General features: G+C 38.4%; 1 protein-coding gene across 1 annotated transcript in view; it reads right to left on the minus strand.

Annotated features, from left to right (window-relative positions):
• Positions 1-22,217, minus strand: part of tmem131 (transmembrane protein 131) — a 39,253-nt gene extending 17,036 nt beyond the window's left edge. Inside the window, 12 exon segments of the mRNA XM_063890801.1 lie at positions 352-460; positions 542-603; positions 831-887; positions 1,253-1,403; positions 1,506-1,586; positions 2,008-2,130; positions 3,463-3,579; positions 6,905-7,025; positions 12,023-12,091; positions 16,580-16,620; positions 16,759-16,820; positions 22,030-22,217. Of these exon segments, the coding sequence (XP_063746871.1) occupies positions 352-460; positions 542-603; positions 831-887; positions 1,253-1,403; positions 1,506-1,586; positions 2,008-2,130; positions 3,463-3,579; positions 6,905-7,025; positions 12,023-12,091; positions 16,580-16,620; positions 16,759-16,820; positions 22,030-22,141 (1,105 nt within the window). The 5' untranslated portion in view covers positions 22,142-22,217.
• Positions 22,218-22,896: the final 679 nt, after the last annotated feature.

Consider the following 22,896-nt stretch of genomic DNA (forward strand, 5'->3'; position numbering starts at 1 on the left):
AGAAGTTGTGCAACACCAAAACGTTTTAAGAGTAAAGCCGTGTCATTCTCTTTCTGTTTAAGCTTAAAAATGTCTAGATCATTATTAATCAACAGCCACGATAAATCAAAGGACACACAGAAGTTACTTTGACCCAAGTATATAAAGCAAAAGTCAAAAAGGAATCTCTGAATGAGGTTCAAATGACCTCAAAGGGGCCCTATTCCACTCCTTTTAAGTGTCTCTACTGTATTATATTTCCTCATACTGCAGCGTGCTTTCATTTCCATTGATTGAATGGCTGAGTTTAGCCGTTTGCAATTGCAAATCCACAAAAAACAACCACAGAAGTATTAAACATAAACTTCTTACCGTCAAAACTAATACTTGCAACTTTGGTATATCTGCTCTCTCCAGCCTTCAGTGTGACTGCTTTGAACTCTACTGTGACCGCTTCGTTTGATGGCGTCGTTCGGACACTCTGTGAAGCGTCAAGAGGAGGATGAGGTTACAGGAGGGTTAAGATGACAGGGTTTTTAATGAGAATATTAGGGATACCTACTGTGATCGGAACGTCTTTTGTTCCTGAATTTAAAAGGTGCAGATTCAGCAGCTTTGGGCGATCTGTAAAGAGAACAGAGGGAGTGAGCAAAGATGCAAAGAATTATAGTAATACAACATTTACTTATAAGGGCTTTCTGAAGACAGAAGAACAGAAAGCAGTAACGGAGGAGTAATGACGTAGGGGAAAAGAAGTGAAATACAAAAAGAAAGCTTCAAGAAGCTGGTTTTTGGGGCTTGATTGAAAAAGAGAATTAACCTGCAACTGACTTTTTTGCAGGACATCATACCTTGTGACCGCAGCGTACCAAAGTCAAGCATTTCTGTTGAGGAGTATATACCAGGGGCTGCAAAAGAAGTACCAAAATCATAAGAAAAATGTGCACCTGACACAAAAAGGACACCACGTTTTACAATAAATGTACTTGTAGGCCATAAGATACAATTATTGAGAATATTCCTGATCAAATACCTCAATTTTGATATTACGATGGTATTGTAGGGTTGACTTTTGAAGTAATGTATATGAAATCATTGGCAATTTCTAGTTAATGACTAAGCAGGTAAAGGGAAATCATACAACAGCTTTAATAAGTGCAGAAAATGACATTACTTGACTGTAACGATGCCTATAGATCCAAAAAAAGACACTTATCTGATATAACAATACCAGAAATCTATTCTTTGCTATAGTTAGTGATAGAAATCATACCTGATGTGACCTCCACCTCCACAGGAAGGATGATGAACTGGTCCTCGTTGGGGGCGTTGGTTTTTATTCTGATGAAAGCCGTGTGGTTGTCTACGTCTCTCGACGAGAAGCTGGCTCTCATCACCCCCTTCGTCTCAAAAGGAGGAATCTCCTGCAGGGAGAAGAGGGTCAGCGTGAGTTACTCTGTGTGATGTTATGGGTAACATTCAAATCTACTGTAAATAAAACAGAAACATAGTCAAGAGGAGCTCACCCATAATTTTCCAGTGCCTCCTTGTTGACCTGTGGGAAGCTCGAGGTGCAGATCCCCACCGCTGGAGTACATCTCAACAACCTGGAGAGACACAGAGAAGTAGAAACACATCAAAATAAATGAACTCCACAAACGTTGTTCCCTAAAAGAAAACATGGATGTATTGAATATATTTGCATTTGAAGTCTGTTTTTATTTATTGTTGTGATTACCCTAACATAAATCTGTTTGTTTGTGATTCTTTAGATTTAATTAGCTTTTTATTTCATTTATTAAAACAATTTCTTTCAATGTTTCCTTTCATGTGCAGAATATCAGTTATTGACTGCAGTGAAATGCTTTTGAAAGTCAAAACACCAACTTATGCCTTCTAGGTATAATACTTGCATAACCCTATAAATATTAGCCACATCTCTATCTGCAACTGTGCACAAATACAAGCCTTTAACCCGATATACAGTCGTGCAAAAAGACCTTTATGACTCTCATAACTCTCTTTTACCTGCAGTGGTTCACTGTACGGGTTGTGGATGTTTATGAGTGGGGAGAAGCTGCTGTTTACTGGGACTCGAGCCCCGATGAAGGGCCGCAGTCTGTAGGGGTTCGGGATACCAACCCCGAAAACCTTCAGGATAGAGAAAGAAGTACAATTACTAGGGATGCACCGATACATCGGCCCATGTTAGTCCTATTTACCACCATCGGCACATCGGTAAAATAAGGTGGCATCACCGATGGCAGTCGCCGATGTTTATGTTTTGCTACGTGAACCGGAGAAGTCGCATTAGCGTCGCTGTTTTTAAATCTAAGTGGGGGGGCGTCTCCTCTCCTCTCCTCTGTGAGGAGCTGCAGGACTTCTGCCCCGTGTAGCGGGTGTCTGCAGGATCGGTAAATTAAATCCATCGTTCAGTGTTCTTGGGAGGCCGTCGTACATATTTGTGACTTTGTTTTACTTGCTGCTACTCCCGTTAACTTCCAGAAACTTACTATGGCTCGCTCAACCTCTCTCTCGCTCTTACACATGCACACAATATCCCCCACTCTCTCTCTTAAAGGGTTAGGCTGCTTTAGTCTGCATCATTCTACTATTACAGTTTACATAGTAAAACATCCGCCATCGTATCGGCAAAGATTGTCATTCTTAACATCGCCAGACATTTTTTCAATCGATGCATCCCTCAAAATTACATTCACATTTTTAATAAGAGCTTAGTGGGACCATTGCAGCAAAAAAGAACAGATCATTGTGCCAGGGGAGAGGGGTTATATTTGGGGGAAAAAATACTTACAATTACTCAGATTAACGTAGTAAGCTAATGAAAAATAAACCCAAAATGTACACGATTTGAATTTATAATAATTAAAGAGTATTTTATTATTTTAGTTTTCTCTAAATTAAAAATCCTTAATCATAGAAAAATATTCAAAGGTTTTCTAGATTATTTTGACTTTAATCTTAGAAAAATAAACCCTAAATGTACAGGACCAAATATTTAGGATTTAAATCTCTTAATCTCTTATACATATTTTAATTTATAATAATTAAAGACTATTTTATTATTTTTACAGCATCCATTTTTTGTTTTTTTTCTCTAAATTAAAAATCCTTACTCATAGAAAATATTCACATTTTTTGTTGTTAATTTGAGACTTTAATCTCAGAGGAATATACCATAAATGTACAGGACAAAACATTTAGGATTTAAATCTCTTAATCCTTTATCCATATTTTAATTATAAGGAATATTTGTATTATTTTTTTTCGTTTTACATTTTGAGTTGTTTCTGTAAATCTTAGAAAACGTTAAAATATTGAACTTTTTTCTTGTTAATTTGAGACGTTAATCTCATCATGTTCTCCCTCTCCCCTTCATGTTCATAAAAACTCACATGGTCCTTCAACGCTGTGCTACATTTCTTTTGGCACAAACAATAGCAGGCTTTTGTTGGTCGTTACCTGGTATGTAAACACTCCATGATGTGATGTATTAATAAATAAAGTGTTTTCTACATTCCCGACTACTCGAGCGAGAAACACGACATCAAATGACGTGTTTCCTCCTGGTGGAATTATCTGTTGGAGGAACAGATACAGCAGAATCAGCACAGCAGAAACACTTTGAGCAGAACAAACAAACAGAGCTTCTCAGAGTTCTTTAAATGTCCCTAAAAAACTTGCAAAAGTTCTCCCAAAGTTTTCCTGGGAATATTTATATATCTACATTCACCAGTTCAAGCCAATACCCTGATTTTAGATTCAAGTATTTACATGTTATGCGTTTAGGCTTTAAATATTACTAAATGAGTGCCCTCAACTTTTAAAAATGTGATACGTTTCCACCTAAATATGTTTTAGAACTGCTTCCACTTTTGACATGAACTGACTGGTGAACAGCTGGCTGAATAACCTGAAATACTGGTTTCCACAACCTGACCTGACCTTAAGACTGCAACTGGGAAAACATTACAGCTACACTCTAACTTTGGCAATTTGGTGATGACTGTGGTTGCAAGTGGGTTAGTTTAAGTGGGTTTTTGTGACTCATCTGTTCTCAAGAAACAGCTAAAAAAGAGAACATCTGGTTGGTTTATCTGGACTGAAACCATGTCATGTAGTAAGATGTTGCACAGTTATCTAACAGAACAGAACAGAATGTGTATTCTCCGCCGCTGCAGATCATTCAGAGAGGCTCAGAAATGCGGATAGTGGAGGGCAGAGACATTTTTAACACATTTTAACCAAGATATTCACCGCCCATCAGATAAAGGCTTCCAGATTCCAGCAGCCAAAAGATAAGGGAACATTTATTTTCAGTTTAACATCTGCATTTTTCTCAGTCAGGAAACGATATGTTACATGTGCCATTTACATAATATATCCCAAGGGCGAGGATCTATCTGGGCATATCCTGCATTTGTATACATTTAAAAACAATCTGCTTCCTTGTGTTTTTCCATAATGACCCGGTTAGAACAAAAATAAATAAACCTCTGCTTTAGTCTCAATGAACTTAATGTACTTCAAACAATGTTAAGTGTCCTTGATATACATCATCTTGCATTTGCATTTTTACAACAAAGAGCTTTACTTTTGACTTTTGATTTGGCTCGGATTACTGTACACACGAAGAGGAAAAAAGCTGGTTACTAACAGGTGTCTAAGTGAGGCTGCTAAACGTCATCACGCCGAACATTTGCCGCCTTTAGCTTAGCTGTGGCGATGTGAAGTCTTGTGCAGTACTGAGATCCTTTACTTGAGAAAGAGTAGAAAAACTCTGGTCTGAAAATACTCCTATTGGCTTTTTGTCAAGGAAGCAAGGGCGATGCCAACTCCCTGGCTTACCCTCAAGTGTTGGGTGGGTCTAGAACAAAGCATGCACATACTGTATAGTATATTCTGAGTGATGGTTAATTAGCTTTCTGCCTTAGAGCAAAAAGAAGAGGAGTTTAAGTTCCTGCAGGACCAAGTTTGAGAAGTTACCAAAGAAAAGACTAATTGTTTAATCCAGAGGCAAGCTAACATAAAGCCTTACATCAATGACCTTCCCTTCCCTAAACTATTGATGCCTATACTGTTCGTAAGACATCTCTGAAATGAAGTTTCTGGAGATGTTTTTGTACCTACCCTGATGTACAAAGTCTTTATACAGACACATCTTGTGACAGACGAGCAGAGGCCTCAGGTGTCATCTTAACAACCGCACTGAATTCCTTCCTACTGAGTAAACTACTCTCTCTTCTCTTCAAGTTGAATTTCGTTTTTAACCCTGACATGCATCTAAATGCCCCAACAGAGTCAATTATATTACCACTCAAACACTTCTGGCACACGCTGTGAAAGCGACACAATCACATAGCATCCTAATGTATATAATCACCGTCTTAGATTCAGAGGAACAATAATTAAAAAGTAAATCCTGTCTGCAGCGAGATACTGTGCGAGAGGAGACGTAACGGGTCTTTGCAGAAAAACGAGTCCTCATACTGCTATGTGCAATTTACACTTCTTTATGATTACTGATCACTACTTCAGACTGTACCACCGGAAATATGACGGGTGCGAAGCTTACCTTTAACAATCATTAACGTTATTACCGGCTGCTACTTCCTTTTTAACTTGGGTTTCATTTGATCTCAGTAACGTTTCTTTATTTTATGTTAGCCTACAAATGTTTTACTCGGGCTTCTTTCCGCACCGTCCCTTTGGTGCAACGAGGTGCATTTGCTCGTTTGAAGGCCGAATAAAATATGTCTGCTTTCTAGAAACATGATAGATTTGATAGCATCTCAGGGTTTAAGTCTCAACCTGGTAACAGAGTCACTGCTCCCTCTTCCTGTCCTTTCTTTTACTCTCCTTTTTTCTGGAGAGGAAGTAAAGAAACCGGGGCTCTGGAGTTATTTGTTGTTTGAGGTGCAGCATATGACTCAGCAGCTTTTATTTTAATGCAGTATTTTCACTGGAAAGTGGGCGGGGGGGCTTAATTTAGAGCAGAAGTGACGTTATTTCCTCATACTATGTTTCCCTGATATTTCCATGTCAAAACGAAGATAGCCCTCTTGTCCTGATGCGTCCTCTCACTCAGTCATTGTCTTCTAACTTTAGAAGAACGATATATGACAAAGTATTTTTGATCTGATATTTGCGGTAGAAAGCAGCTGTGTTTTCATTAGCGTGGACTTGACGGTCAGATATGTTATTTATAGGGAAAAAACAAATAGAAGATAACACAAATCAGAGGGGCAAAAGCAGTCTATAAACAGCGGCGTTTGGAGTGGTGATATGTTGTCAGTATATTGTGTGAGATTTCCTGCCAGAAAAAACTCAAATGTGGACTCAAGCCCTCAGAGATTTGTGTGAAGTTGTTAGCATAAGAGTTTTAAGTTAAAGTCAAACACATGTTTTGTGAAGTCACAGTGACCTTTGTCCGCCAAGTTATTATCAATTTGTTCCTGCAGTGCAAATCTGAAGAAATGTTCCCAAGATATCAAGTTTCCAAGAACGGGACATATCTAAAGACTTCATTATGATGCTGTTTACTCTTTCTTCTTCGTCTTGTTTACTGCATGATTTGGTCTCCTTTTGCTCTGCCTGTCATCTGTTAGGGTGCGGTCACATGTTTCAATGGCACATGTGATGTGCATCGGGACTTCCCACTACAGTATTATTTTCAGTCTCTATGCTGCAGATTTTTTGCTGTTTGATCTTAAAGAAAGCCCCTGACTACTGGGGTCTACTTGAGTTTAAAGCAGAGAGAAAGTAAGCAAATACCACCGGATATACTTTATAATAAGTCCCTTGTGTACTATAAGAAGAAGCCAAGATTACATGTGAATAACCTCGTGTGAACCATGATAACAACAACAGGATCATCTACATTTTCAGAGTGAAAGGTACTTACCCTATTCTGGAAAAAGGAAGCGTGAAAATGTGCTGTTGTTGCTGATATTGATATCAAACTAATTTCTTCTGAGCTAGGATTATGTAAATAAACTTTCTCCATTTTTGGCATTCCAACGGGCCTGCGAAACAACGAAAACAAAACCTTAGTGAGAGCAGGTAAACAACAACACGTACACATGAATGTGACAGACCAAACAGAGGATGACAACACCTAAACTGAACGGCTCAACAGGAGAGGAATGTCTGAGAGGAATTTACTCTCATGCAGTCAAATCCTTTTGACAGGAGGTAGGTTTCAAGAGTCATTCCCTTTTGTTTGTCGCTTATTGTTGTTTATTTATAATAAAAAATGAACTATTTATGTGGATTTGACTGAACTTCTGATGTGTAATATTTATTTATTCATTGTCAAAAAAATGCATTTACAGAGATACAGACTCAACTTAGATTTTAGAAATGAACAAAGCACGTGAATCAACATCAATACAATTAAATGAACCCGAACTATGCGTCTCTTTTAAAAGCAATGACTTATAATTGTTTGTTGAATATTTTGATATGCATCTTCAAGTTCTTTATACATTCAAATGACTGAAATAAACTCACTATTTTTTTATGTGGATTTGACTCAACTTCTGATGTGTTGTTCTTCATTAATGTGCATTGACCATTCCTAACGATGACACCAAAACTAAGAAGGGGACAACATGTTCTTTATTTGAGGAATTTAACGCAGATAAAGTCCAACATGTTCTTGAAACCACAAGAGAGACAGGAAACAGGTTTTGAGTTGTTGTTAAAATTCCTTTACCGAGTGTCTCTTCATTTCAATTCATCGTTCCGCACAAGATGATCTGCATGTGTAAACCATTACTTCTGGCCAAAAACATCCAAATGTGTTATAAACTATTTGATTTCCTACATTCAGGTAGCATTTGGTATGAAAATCTACCCGTAGAGATTTGTAACTTGAGGAGTTTTAATGATACTTCCTGCTTGGAAATGCAAACTCATTCAATGACAAAGTTCCTCTGCAGCTACTGAATGTTCCCTGTGATTTAGAGGGGACCTAGTATGGTCATTTTCAGGTTCATATTTGGAGGGAGCTTTGGGATTTTAGCCTTACATGCACACAACCAATAAAACACACTGCAGGGAAGGCAAACCCCCCAAAAAGCACAATAGGGCCTCTTTAATATTTCCAGTTCAGTTGCTTAAACCTGGCTCTTAAAACAAAGTGACTAAAGAGGCATGTTGGGTTCCTGGCAGACGTAAACATGTCCAACATCTTAAAAAGGGTACTTTTTGTTTAACCTTTCCTTTGGTTTAGTGTCTGAGTGACTATTGAAAACAAATGTTTGGAAAAATGTGGTCCAGTGTTTAGCAAGAGCCACAATGTCTGCAATGCAATCCTTCAGGGCTGTTCTGCACCTTCAATGCACGCCCACTAACAGCTTGCTTTGGCCACTGACATGTCAGGCTCAATATACTGAATCTCTAAAATACATTCTGCAAAGGGTGCAGAGTCTAAGTCTCTAAGTCTCATTCAAGGAAAAGTATCGTCCCTAAATCTCTCGGGATGTGACGTTACGTGAGCTAGAGTTGGAGAGAAGTGTGTGGGGGATTATAAACTGTCTTTCAGGACAGAGAAGGATGCAGCACGATGATATTTACCGTAGATATAAAAAGGTTAGATAATAAAATACCTGCATTAGCTAGAAAGAACAATACTTTATCCAATTTTCTTGATAATGTGTAGATTTTAGAAGCATTTGAACTTGTTTTTGCATTTGCCTATGGGGCATCAAGCAAGCAGTAGTAAGAATTAAGTCATTATTGCACTACAGGAGAGACCTTCTTTACAATTAAGTGTAAAGAAGTAGGTCCGTATGTCTGCAATCGGCCAAAATGAGTTGGAAAATATCAGCGTATATCGGTTGGGTATCACTAACAGGAAGTGAAGCCTATTTTCAAATAATGTGAAAGGATGTAGGTTTCGGATTGAGACCCCGCGATCAAAAAAAGGAAGACGATAAAGTAGAAAAGGTTAAGGAGACACGTTTCCTCTCCATAACGCTCTCACTACGCTCTGATCTTCTGGGGACAATCAGTTAGTGAGAAAAACAAATCTTTGACGGACGTACATCGACGTGCAGATTTGCAGATAAGATTAAACTGAAGTCTGTGCGGCGGCTGCAGATCCGTCCCTCTCTACTGGTGCAATTTCTAAAATTGTATTGCTGTTATCTCTTTAGACACAAAAACATGTGAACACGGGGGTCAAGGTTTAGAAAATACCGGAGTTTAACAAAAACATGTTGGGAGATGTTGAGCTTCTCTCTTTGGGCTGGTTATATTAATCCCTCCTTTCCAGTGTATTCAAGAGAGGGGGGGGATTTCTGAAGGCTTCATTTTGATGCCCTGAAAACATTTGATGATAAAGAGATTGTTTATTGAGGAAGTATCTCAGGCTGCTTGTCTCACTGTGAGTTTGTAAAGAGGCTCTGGTGAAGGTCTACTGAAACATTTCCCCCCGGGTTAACGTAGCTCACATTTAAAACTGACATAAAACAAGGTATAGGGTAAGAGGGTTGAATCCCGAAAAGTGACAGATGCTGGATCGAAATATCAAACCGAAGTGAAATCAGACAAAAAGATGTGTTTTAATTAAAACACACCAAGCTTTCTTTAATTATGCACGAGGCGATCAAACAGAGATCTTCTTCAGGCTTCTTGCCTGCAGGGCTCAACAGCAACTGCATGGGCAACTATCTTGAGAAACTGGCAGACGGTTCTTAGCCCCATTAGTTGAAACCACTCTTAAAACATTTAAAATTAAGGTGCAGAAACTAAACGAAAAACCCGGAAATGACTTAGCACTTAACCACTTCCAGTCCCTTATTTAGAGGTCAACGTGTTTGTGGTAGAGAGCCTGAAATAAGCTCTGTGGTTTATACAAGCCTAACGTTTGGTTCTCCAACATAAAATATGGCAGTAAATACCCCACTGGTGAATATGTGAGGCTTGTAGGTGTCACACGAATGCTGCTTGCTAAGATAAGTCTTCTAAACGCCATCACCCTGACACATTACCGCCTGGGCGTTAATATGCGGGGATTATCCTGCTGAGAAAAACGTGTTCAGTATAATGAATGTGTGTCGGCAATAAACCGAAATACATGAAATGCTTTTTGTTTAGGAAGACCGTTGAGATGCTATCATCCGGGTCGGCCGACACAAATACGTCATCTACTCGATTTTCTATATATGACCCAGCCCTCAAACGGAGATCCTCCAAAAACTACATTTTAAAAAGTGTTCCTTAGCTATGCTTTGATGCGTCTTCATTTCAAAGTCATTTGTTATTATTTTATATATATTTACGAGTTGGAAAAGTAAAAAATAAATACGTTAAAAGGGGATACTTTGATACACTGTTTGGATCGTAGGTATTTTAACATATTCTGAATAATTGCTTTTGGGGCAAGAAATATTATATTTTATTCTCAGATACTTATTTCCTTTTTGGGATTATTTAAATTTAATTTTCTATTTATAATCTGTCGCATTTTCGACTGATTTTTTCATATTTAGTATTTAGAAATGCCCGTTTAATATCCTCTCACTATTTCTAGTTCTGTTTCTAGCCATGCTTTGTCTGTCATGTAGGGGTGTGCGGTTCAGCTGGCTCTGATTGGTCCAACCTCAGAGTAAAATAGTAATAGTCATAGAGAGTAAGACCTGTAACCACCTGAGTGTGTTGTTGTGATGGTGATATGACAACACATGACTCAGATCTGTGCTTGACCAAACATTGCCCAGTAAATATTGAAGCTGTGTTTGAGGACAGCGTGCAGATCTTTTGTGTCCCTCTTAAACCTCTAGCTGCTTCATGGGTGTGCACCAGCGGCATGGAGGAATGTGGTCCAATAGGTCTGGGAGTTCTTCCCCTGATTAATTTACTGTTGACACAACGGGGTGACTCACCTGAGAGGAACTGAACATCTTTACTTCACTTAAAAATAAGGAGCTATAGGACAGACTGTCTGGGCCTTAAACTACCCACTGGGTGTTCAAAATATTGTTGAATTACAAATCAGACGATCATTTTGATGAAATATTTCCAATAAATTAGATTCATTTCAAAAAGAAAAAGAACAATAAGGCAAATTATTGCAACAATGGTTACATTTTCTGACGCCCATGGATATAAAATGCATTATAAACATACTTATAATGTGCTGAAATCTGCGTATAGCCCCGGGAAATCACTTGTTTGTATATAAGAGTGATTCTTTTTGGCAAAAATCCTTATGAAGCATTTTATAACGACTCAGTATCAAAAGTCTTCATGTTGTTGTTGTTGTTGTTGTAAGGATCATATTGTATTATAATTCCCATATTTGCTTTTTCTAATGTATTATAAACTGATCTGTTTTTTTACTTTACTAACGCACATAGACAGAATTATAAGCAGCTCAATAAATAGTGATTTTAATGCTTAAAAAGATACTGAATTTGCACTAAATGTGATTCATTAGAAAAAGATAAAGGCAAATAATTGCAATACTTTTATAAAAAAGAAACATTTTCATGACGCTTGATGTATAAAATGTGAAATAAAATACTTATGAAGCGCTATAGGAAGACTGAAGTACAGTTATAAGCCCTCGCAGATATCAATAACCTTTTAAAAACAAAATCCAAAACCGATATCCTAACAATCCTAGTTATTTTGTAGCAAGGCTCATATTATATTATAACTCCCATAATTGGAATACTATATATTGCTTTATAAAACCTTATAATCACAATTTCTTCCCAATTTTTTCAAATCAAACATGGGTATAATGTATAAGCAGCTTGATGTAAAGTGATTATAATGCTTGAAAATCATATTTTGATTATTGCAATGAAGCAGGAATATTTATGACCACTTATGACTTTAATGAAACCGGCTATGGGGTGATTATGACTCATAATAAGTGTGTTTATAATGCACAATAGACAAGGGCGTTACAGAAAGTGGTACCATATTAATCATGGATGGCTCCAACAATTTGACATGCAACTACAAAACACACAGAAATGAGATTAGGAATAAATAAAATACTCACTGTTCGTGAAAGTCCAACATTGGAGGTTCGAATCGTATAGGGCGGCAGTTCCCACGGTGCGGGGACGTGCTGTGAAACACAGGAACATTTGACAGCAGCAGCAGGACGTAAGGAAAAATAAAAATATCCATGTTTGTGTGCATTCAAACAAATGAGGCCAAACACACAACAAGCACAGACACCACAGTCCGTGCCCAGGCTTGTTTTTTTAACAACACATTAAGACAGCCATGGGACCACTCCCTTTCTCCCATGTGTTAAATAGCCATGAATATCCATGGTGATATAAATAATGAATCAAAATCAAAGCCTGTGTCTCTTCACGATGTTCATGTCACACGACGGAAAGCTACTTGTGAGCATCGGTTGCATCGCCTGGTGGTAGTCACACTCATAACCCACCAAACCTGTTGAACAACAGGTGGATCCGAACAATGGATAAGGCCGTCCCCTAAAAGAGAAGCTACTCCTCTATAAAATGCACCACAGAAGAACTGTAATGAGAGCCCTTATGTAAATCTCGTGGAAACAGAAGTTCATTAGCGAGGCAGGTGTGGCTCATAACCGTGACACCTCAAAGATCACGGGCTCAGTTTTTACCCAGAAAAAACTGTAATCCTTGTAAAAGTGTATTTGCTTCTTTTTGATATTTCAGCTGTACTGTTACCTTGCTTGTAATTCGGTGGCAGAAATATGTAGTTTTAAATTGTTTCCATCACAGGTGCATTTTCTTTGTTAGGTTTCCTCCCTTTTTATTTTGTTGACTGAACAAATAAAGGAGTCAAACCAGTGACGATAAAACAAATACAAATAGCCCAAAATATTACAGCTTTACAAAAAGTATGGCGTTTTTATGCCCTTAATGTACAGATGAATGGTATTTTTATTCATTTGAACTGTATTTTGAAATAATACATGTTTATTTGATATCTTCAATTCATATTTATTTTAGTTTATTCATTTCTTACTTTTTTTAATATCCCTGTTACCAAATGTGCATGGGCATTTTTTACGTACTTTAACCTGTCCAGAAATGGGCATCAAAATGAAAAACCTGTGGTGTTGATCTATGAATGCACTAAACAATTAAATAAACTAAACTGTGAGAGAGAAACGTAAACAAATGACATGCAAGGAAACACTGCAGCTGAATATTTAAAACTACTACTGCTTTTTTTTTATTGCTCCAGGGTTGATGTGTGGCTATCCACTGGAAACTCACTCGCGTGTAATTACTCTAACAACATCCCAGAGTCAGACAATTACCCTGAGATCAATTTCACCCTTGTACTACCAGGCCTACGTGTACACAGAGCAGACAAAGGTGTGGCGCTCCGATAGCAGAGAAAGGGCTGGGTTTTCATCCCCCGAGGCCCCGACAGGAATCCACAGACAGATCCCAGAGACCCAGCATGCGCTGCTGCTGCTCCTCCTGCCCTCACTTCTCACATTAGTACAACAACCGCTGACAAAGTTCTCACAGGATTAAGGATTCAGACCGAGAGGATCTGGCTGTGAATTCTTTGAGGCCTTTTTTTGCTCTCGGCGCTTCCGAGCTAATGTGTTGGGTGTCAGGGTGGTGTAACTGGAGGAGCAGAGCCTCTTGGCCTCAGACCTGCATGTGTCCACTGTCACCTTAAAGGAATATGTCACCACAAAAATGAGCCTTTTGTGTGTTTCTAATGACCAGAAGTCTCTCTATTAGCGATTCCTTTGGACTGCACTGAGGAGTATCTCTCTGACTATCTGTCTGTCCATCTATCTCACATTGATGTTGTGTCAAATGATAAAACGTGTCTCTATATTAGATATTCCTTTGGACTGCACTGAGCTACCATGCTGTAAATACCATAAACAGCATCATTTGTTAGCACAGTGTCTCTCTGACTATCTATCTGTTTAACCTTGAAGTGGCGAAGCAAACTTTGGTTTTATCCCACGTCTCCACAGTGAAAACATAATGTGCAGCGTCTAATTTATCCATATCCAAAACACATACGTGCATTTTCAATAAAAATGCACTTTTCACACACTTTGATTCACATGGACCAGAAGCACCTGACAGTGTTTCTCCAAAAGTGGATTAAACGATAGAGCTTTTGTGATACTCATGTGTTTTGTATGACTGGATAAACCAGACTTGACATACGAGTTATGAGCGAGTGTGTAAACGGGTGTTTGAAACATAGTTTCGCCACTGTTAATGCACTTCCATTTTACCAAGGGTTTGGTTCAGTATTTTTTTTTTATTGTAGAGGTTTCCAAGGTAGCACAGGGTGACTCAATGACACTCAAGTGATCATTTAAAAAGGAAGTATTCCTTAAAAGCAAGAGCATAAAAAAAGCATTTCAGTTCCTGTGGAAATAACCATGTGGATAACTTTCCTCGACAAACAGCAGTACACTGAGCGCTAATAAGTCACAATCATTTTCAAACACACACACACACACACACACACACACACACACACACACACACACACACACACACACACACACACACACACACACACACACACACACACACACACACACACACACACACACACACACACACACACACACACACACACACACCACACACACACACACACACATTGAGGAAAAAGGGGAAGTTCAGCATTAAACAAACGGTGAGTCGAACTGCAAAAATACCCTTCCCCCCCACCAACTCCAGGGAGTGGTCATGCTACGTCTGTGGGAGATAACCCTTTTATGGATTAGAACATACTGTACAAACAGTAAAGGCTCGCTGTAGGCCGTCAAAACACACCAAAGTGTAAAGTAAGGCCAGTGTATTGATTTCAGGTGGAGGCTGCGACACCAAAAAGCAAATGTTGTGAAAAAGAGAAACTCCCACACGTCAACTTCCTTGGAAACAGTGTGGTTTTGTTCTAGCTGTTCTACCTGTTGGACATCCACACCTGGCCTTCACATATTACTGCAAAACCTGAGCAGAATGCAGACATTTAAAGCGCACTCATAACCCAGTTATTAGCCAGGCATTGTTGTTGTTGTTGTTGTTGTCTGAGCGCACTCTGAAGTTAGCTGTTTTTGTCCTGAGGCATTAAAGCAATCCCGAACACAAGGATGCAATGTGGCTGAGACACTTGTTAGTGTGAGAGGTAATTGCACAATTTATTTTTAAAAAAGGGAAATGAACTCAGTGTTACAGAATTTGATAACATGGTGACGCAATTTACAAAAATCTGCAATTTCCCAGTTATTTTAAATGTTTGTGTCTGTTGTGTGGTAATGGGTTTGTAAATAAGGCCTTTTAATTGGGTATCTGAGCTGTATATCAATCTTGAGCTCTTGTATGTATTCTTTTAATGCCATCAACCAAAATGTGCCTCTATGGCTAAATTTGGCAGATTTACACGATGGACTCAAGTGTCACAACTTACACAATAATCCCAGGGGTCTTTAAACATTGCGTACATCACACGAAAGCAATCCGTCTTTAAACCATTGCGTCGCACCGGGAAAAAACTCCCCAGAGAAACTCCTCCGTTAAATGTCGGAGTGAGTAAAGACCTCGAAACTCACATGAGCTCATTCTGCAGCCTGTCCGGCCAAATCTAAACCCTCCCAAGTAGCTGTGGCAGGCTCAATTTATGGTGGAGCAACAGGTGACACACACACACCCCCACACCCACACACAGACACACAGACACACACACACACACACACACACACCTGAAAACCTCCCACTAACAGCACATGTTGCAGAGAGCTGAGCGGGTCATATGGGTCTGATCTCAGCATCCTGCTTTCCCTAATTGACGTCACATCCAAACTTTGAAAATGCTGTCTTGCCTCCTTTCCAGGTTCATATTAGTATTCAGTGTCTCTCCTGGGACATGTCTCCATGCTTTGATGTTCAGAAAGCTCTTTGCTCTTCTCATACTGCCTGTGCTGCAGCTACTCTTTTCACCCTCCGTCTGAAACCAGAGCCCAGTCTGCCCTGATTGGTTGGCTGGCCGGCTCTGTTGTGATTGGTCAACCTGCTAAGAGATATGCCGTCCCTTAGCCTATCTACGTACAATGTGTTGGAGCGCTTGCCAATAGACGTTTGAGTGTTACATAGTGATGTCACTGGAGTAAACAAAGGAGGGGTTTCAATCAGTGTGTGTGGGAGACAAACTCTATGGGATTTTAGCCTTTGGAGCCCATTTACATGCACAAAAACCTATAAAACACACGACAGGAAAGGGACAACCCCTTTAACTGAAACTTTGCAGCCTGGCAGATGCACTTAAATCGTTTCCTACGCAGGTTTGCTCGCCTTGACAAAAGTTCTTTTTGTACTGACTGATGAGGCATTGGTTACAGGAGCATCTCTCTTGTTCTGTACTTTTTTTTGCATAATTTAGCTTGCTGCTTTTGTTTTGCCGTGACAACTCATTTCAAGAACCCTTTACCTTGTAGCAACACACAACAGAAGAATGCAATACCGCATAACTGACTACACCTATTACTAAAAATAACGACACTACGTAAACACATTTGCAAAAGAGTTGAGGATAAGTGAAAAGGGAAAGAATGAAACCGTACCTTTGTTGGTGATATAAACTAAAATCAATGTCAGACTCTGCCTGCAGAAAGAACGGAGATAGAAGCAGTTATGATTTGTACATGATCACATTTAGAGCTTGTTAAACCACGTCAGTTCTGACATGTTCTGCTCTGTGATGGTCTAAATGTTTATAGGTATATAAATGAGCAGCACTTACCTGCAAAAGGCTTCCCTCGCCAAAATGTAAAACTTCTAGAATTGTGTCTGACTGAATGAATGCTGTAGACAGACAGAAGAGAACAGGAAGAGCATATTAGTTTTATCACCACCACCATCATCATCATCATCATCATCATCATTCAACGCTGACTTTTAAGCATTGAACTCATCAGAAGCAAACCTCAGAGGAATCGCCTTCGCTGCCCCCACCCTCTGGACTCTGTACTGACCCTCCCCACCTCCAAACCACTGACCAAATCTCACTTTTTTAGACAAGCTTTTAAGGTGCGATTGGTGCCGTGTCCTTGTGATAAATGTGGTTTTATCGCTCCATTTAAATTAGACTTTTTACCTTATCTTGTTTTTTTTACCTCTCTAAAGCATCTTGAATACTGGGTGCCAGACCGGAGACAAGGTAGATAGAAAAAAAAATAATCACGGTGCAATTTAGGCTCATTTTTTTGTCCGAATGTTTGAAATACTGGTGGCATTTAATTCACAACAACACTTTTATTGAGCTACATTCATTCTGTTAAGTGAAGTATAAATGAAAACCCTAAATTTAGGGTCATTTTGCTCTCTGCCCCCGATTATTTACGACACCAACTGGACGCTGAAACTATAGAAGAATTGGTCATATCTAATAATAGCTTTGTGCAACTCCTCCTACAAAATAAATCTCTGCCGCTAAAGCAATCAGCTAGCAGTTGTTGTGTCTTCCAGAAGTAGAAGGTTATATTACTGGGGAAGATAACTCCATACGTGAACTTTAATCTCTTGTACTCTCGGAAAGAAAAGGGTACAGATTGTTCACCTTTTGCACAACAGCTTTGGGAGTTTGATGTCGAGTTTTCAACAAGGAAAAAGCTTTGATCTACTAATTAAATCTGTCTGATGTGAACACAAAACAAACGTTTCTGTTCAGACTGAATCGTCCAACACAACCCTCATACACTTTAACAGGATAGTAAAGTCTTAGAAATCTACGACGGCGTGTTTGTACAAAATATTATTACAGAGACAAAAGAGGAGGGTAATATTCGGTATATTCTAAGAGATGATCAGGTAAATGTAGGTTAAAAAACTCAGAGTAGCAAAAGTGGATATTCTCTAAGCTGATATAATCATAAAGCTGCGTGACAGAAACCAAGAACCAGAACCTTAATCTTAAAGAACTTTGGGGTTTTAAAGTCCCAAATGGTATGTTTTTCTATTCTCAGAGAATACGTGTGTTTGTTTCATCCTCGTGAATGTACCAGTGTAGCCTCAGAGACGTTTGCTTATCTCAATAACTCAGATCTTCTGTTACCTACCAGTGGACCTAACACACCTTTGTAATCGCACCATTATCAACGACATTTTCAGACCCGGAAGAGCATTCACTGTCATAAAACTCTTCCATACTTTAGTATGAATCAACAAGCTTGTACAGCCCTAAATACAACTCCACAGTCAGCATTTACTACACTTTCACTGCATTGAGAAGCTTTGCCCCAGGGAACCACCGACACCGCAGTTAAATCCACCTCCACGGATCATGTTCACGGCACCATGTTTTACATTTAAACTGAATCATTAACTCCCGCTGGTTATAAAGAGAGCTTTAAGGTTAAGGAGCATCAGCAGCAGATCTAAGTGATATGATCACTGGCTGCAAACATTCAGTTTCCTCTCCTCTTTAGATTTCACTTCTGACATTACACAAAGCTGACGGTCGAGTTATTCTATCATGGGTGAGCTTCTCCTCAGAGTTTGAGTGAAAGTTTATTAGTTAGAGTAACCTTTTTTGGTAGCATACAATGGAGAGAATAACTTGTTTGTTCTACTGTACCTCAGGGGAATATACAAGACTAAATAAAGGATATGAGCCCTGGTGAAAGTACCCTCGGTAAGAGGCCTGAATCAAAGTGCAAAAAGTGAAACTTAGTGTTTTTCGATTCTTTACAGTTAAAACCACAATCCAAACAAAGAAGAAGCCCAAAATGAAAATGCCTTTTTGGTGTTCGAACCATCTTAAAAACAAAGGGATGTTCTTAATGACTAATTTCTCTCAAGTTACAACTGAAGTTTATACTTAGACTAGCCGACTAATCTAAAATTGGGTTCCTACAGCTAAGTTTAAGTTAGATGTAAGACTTTTTAAATGCCACTCTGATTCATTTTTAGACCACATTCTGCTATTGAGATCTGGGTGACTTTAATTTAAAATAAAGAACATTTTAAAAGATATTACAATGCAAGATCAGAAAATAAAATCAAGCCTTATAAAATCCTAGGCTCACATGCAAGATTATTTAGCCCAAATTAAGTCCTTTATTTACAATGAATGATGCCTTTTAAAGTATTAAACCCTGCTAAAAGTAAGTAAAACAATCAGTATTGAGGTTAAACACTGTTGGTGCATGTCAACCAGTAATTGCCATTTCATATCTACACTTCGTTAACATTGGTAGCAGGCACATACACAAATGTGTAAGGCTAGCTGTGTAGCGTTGATTAATCGACTAGTCAACGTAAGTGTCTCTGCATTTGCCAAACTTGAAAAGAAAGGAGGATGTTTTATTATTTTTTAACTAACATCACAGTTATCTATCCGTCTAATCGCCTCAGTGATCCTCCAAACAGATATGTATCATGTAAATGAAGCAACGACCTTCTTGACGTCGACTCTAAACTTCTCAAAGCCTGCAGTGTTCAGGCTGGTGGAAGCGCGATTGTGGGTGACTTCACACTGTTTGCCAAATAACTTCCTGTGGTAGTTCAACTTCACTTCTCAGTTTCATTTTAGTTATTACTACTTCTGCTTTACTTTTTCTCAGTCTCAAAATGTCTCGTTTTGTCTGTTAAAAACCCACTGATTTAACTTTCAAACGCTATAAGAGAGGTTGTTCTTTTATGGGCATACTACCTTCTTTATATGAGATCACCTCCTGTATTTGCATCGTATTTGCTTGTATTTGTGGTTATGTCCTCTACTTAGATCCCTCCTGCTTTATATGGGCGTATTACTCTCACCACATCCCAATTCATCTTTATCTTATTTATTTTAATAAGCACTTGCACCTCCATCTCTTTATTTTCAAGGTTTGATGCTTGATATATGTTCTGTACTGTTCATACATTTGGATGTCTTTTCTTTAAGATTAGTCTTCTATAACAACAAAGAAAGCTGAATACCTGGAAATGTTTTCTCCATCATTTCATTTGAAAAAAGTTGACTATGCACTAAAGGTCAGACTTCATTGAATAACTGCTCATTTTACACACCCAGCTGCAATATGTATAAATATTTCTAGATATTTTTTGGTGCTTTTGGCTCCTTTTATCACTCATTCATTCGTTGTCGAATAGAGTAACCATTATTAACAATTTAAAAGGCACATTTTAAAGTTGGCACAAACTGAAACTGGACGATCATTTCACTACAGTAAAAAAGCAAATACGTAGAAGAACCAATATCAACATTTAAACGCACGTTGTAACGTTGACAGAGCAGATACTCCCGGACTAATTTAGTGCACACAGGGGTATACAGAAATAGGCTTTACCATGCAGCTAACTCATATTGACGGAAATCATGCAATCTCTTAATATGCATGGTTATTATTTATCCAGTTATGACATTAATTAGGTAGGTAAGATTTTGCACACCAACTTTATAGGCATATTTCAAGATTATCTTCAATGCTTTAGGATCTCACACCTCCATAGATGCTCAGATTGTGTTGCAAGTGCATAAAGGCACCAATGTAAACAATTTAGAGGCACATTTCAGAGTTGGCACAGCAGCTAATCCTGGACGTGGCCTGCAGCAGCAGCTGTCCACTCACCATTGGTGGACTTATCACTGTGACCTGACATGATCAGTGGATCTGACAGCTGTACACTTCCGTCCCCTGGATAAATAAGACAACATGCCTGTCGTCTGTAGGTGCACAGTCAGGGTTCAAAACCAAAACTGAACTAAGCCACGTTTACAACATATCACCTGACTGATGCACACATTTCCTTAAATTGAGTCTAGTAAGAGGAAGTCGTTGGAGATACTGATTCAACTTGAGTTGCTCTTTGCTAAACCAGATGTCACTCAGTTTAGCCTTTTCAAAAACACTACTTCACTCTTTCTTCAATTAGACTGTTATTATTCTGCTTACTCAATGGTATTCAATGTTTATATTTGTGTGTGACAGATCTGCCTTCAATTCTGTATATCACAATCACAATCAGAATGGAGTTCATTGCAAGGTTTACACATACAGGACATTTGATTTGGTGTCTGGGAGTTCAAACATAAACAACATAAGAAATTAAGTTGTAAGAGAAGGTCAAAAATATAACGATTATAAAACAGAAAATGGGTTTAACATTCAACTACAAAAAAGACAAGTATGTGCACCGGATATAAATATACTAAACAAACAAAACAAACTAAATAACTTTCATTTTTAGGATCCTATTTGTTTTGTGTTGCTTTATTAATTGAATAGGTTTTTATATTGTATTCATTGTAGTCTTGTTTTCCTTTATTTTACAGAGGGATCACTATTTCTTTTACTTACTTTTACTTTTTATTATCATACTTTTTACCTGCTGTGTCTCTAAAAGTGTTAACCAGTTATATCATGTTGTTGTTGTTGTTGTTGTTGTTGTTATTATGTACTTAATGCTTTTAACGTCTGGCCTGATGTTAAACTCTTAAATTGTGATGTGTGCTTCGTTATGAAAGCACTTTGCACCTGGTGTATGACAAGTTCAATACAATTAAGGCTTAGGATTACTATTATTATTATTAAGTACAATATACTCTATCCTTCCCTTTTGATATGTGTATCTTTACTGCATTTACATTTTCTATTTTACTTAAAAGTTGTCTCTTCACTGGCATACATTAAGACCACACAGTAGCTGAATTTAAGCTATGAGTAGTAATAGCTATGATGCCTACATGTTGTATTACTTTGTGTTTATTAGGTAGCCTAACTTAACCATATAAGGACGTGATGACAACATGACAACAAGCTACAAACCAAGCTAACTGAAAAGGCCACATAATGCTAGCTAAAGATGGCACTTTGCAAGCTTTGTATCACTTAAGATGGCACTTTGCTCATGTCAACGCTAATTAGTTATATTTTAACAGTCTCACAGGTGCTTTAAGGTTAGCTGTGTTAAAGTTGGCCCGTAGAGGTAACCTCAACCCCGCACACTTGAGGGAAACATGTCTACGGAAGTTAGCTCTGGTGCTAATGCTAACAGCTAAGTTACAAACCTTGTTTATTGGCCCGCACCGTGTGAATAAAAGCAATAAATATCATCCTCAATAATCCGATACACGGTGTTCTTCTTCTTGTCTGTGACTGGGCTCTCTGTTGGCTCGCCATGCTTGCAGTTTCTTCGCTGTTACGATAACAAACCCAGCGAGTGAGCAGGACCGGCCGTGTAAACCTCTGCTGACTGTCAATCACTCCGAGCAGCAGCTAACGGCTGAGCGCAGGGGGAAGTCAGACTCAGGATGGATGTTACCGACGTGCCAGATAAGGGAGATTTTAAGGGGAAACTTAGATTACTTTTATTATTCATTTAAACAAAATCATATCCAAAGGTACAAACAGTTTACATTTAATATAGCTAAAAATCAAAATGTCTATATAATACTAGACCTACTTCTTTTGCTTTTTATAATGCTGTGACTCAGGATGGTTGTTTCCAATATCGTATATAAGGGAAAGTATTGTACTTATATTATTGTATTATTCTTTATAGTAAAAGAACAGTCAAAGGTACAGAGATTTCACAAACCCAACAAAATATAGATAGAAATGCAATTATAGGAATAGAAATGTCTGCATAATACAACTACTTTAGTGCATTGTTTATATCTAAAACCAGTCTACATATAGTTTGACACAATATCTTCAGTATTTGCTCTTATTTAACCATGTCAATGTATCTTACTGTTCACTGTACATATGCACCAATAAAGCACCAAAGCAAAGTCCCTTGCTCAGAACAAAAAAGCACAAAAAAGGAATAAAGTAGGGATGATTTAATCTGAGAACAGATGTTTTGAATCAAATAAATACCTTCTGGTTCTTACTGTCCGCCAGTCGCTCAGTCAGTAGGGGGTTGGAATGGA

This window comes from Eleginops maclovinus, chromosome 9 (genome assembly GCF_036324505.1).
Source record: "Eleginops maclovinus isolate JMC-PN-2008 ecotype Puerto Natales chromosome 9, JC_Emac_rtc_rv5, whole genome shotgun sequence".
Taxonomy (NCBI): Eukaryota; Metazoa; Chordata; class Actinopteri; order Perciformes; family Eleginopidae; genus Eleginops; species Eleginops maclovinus.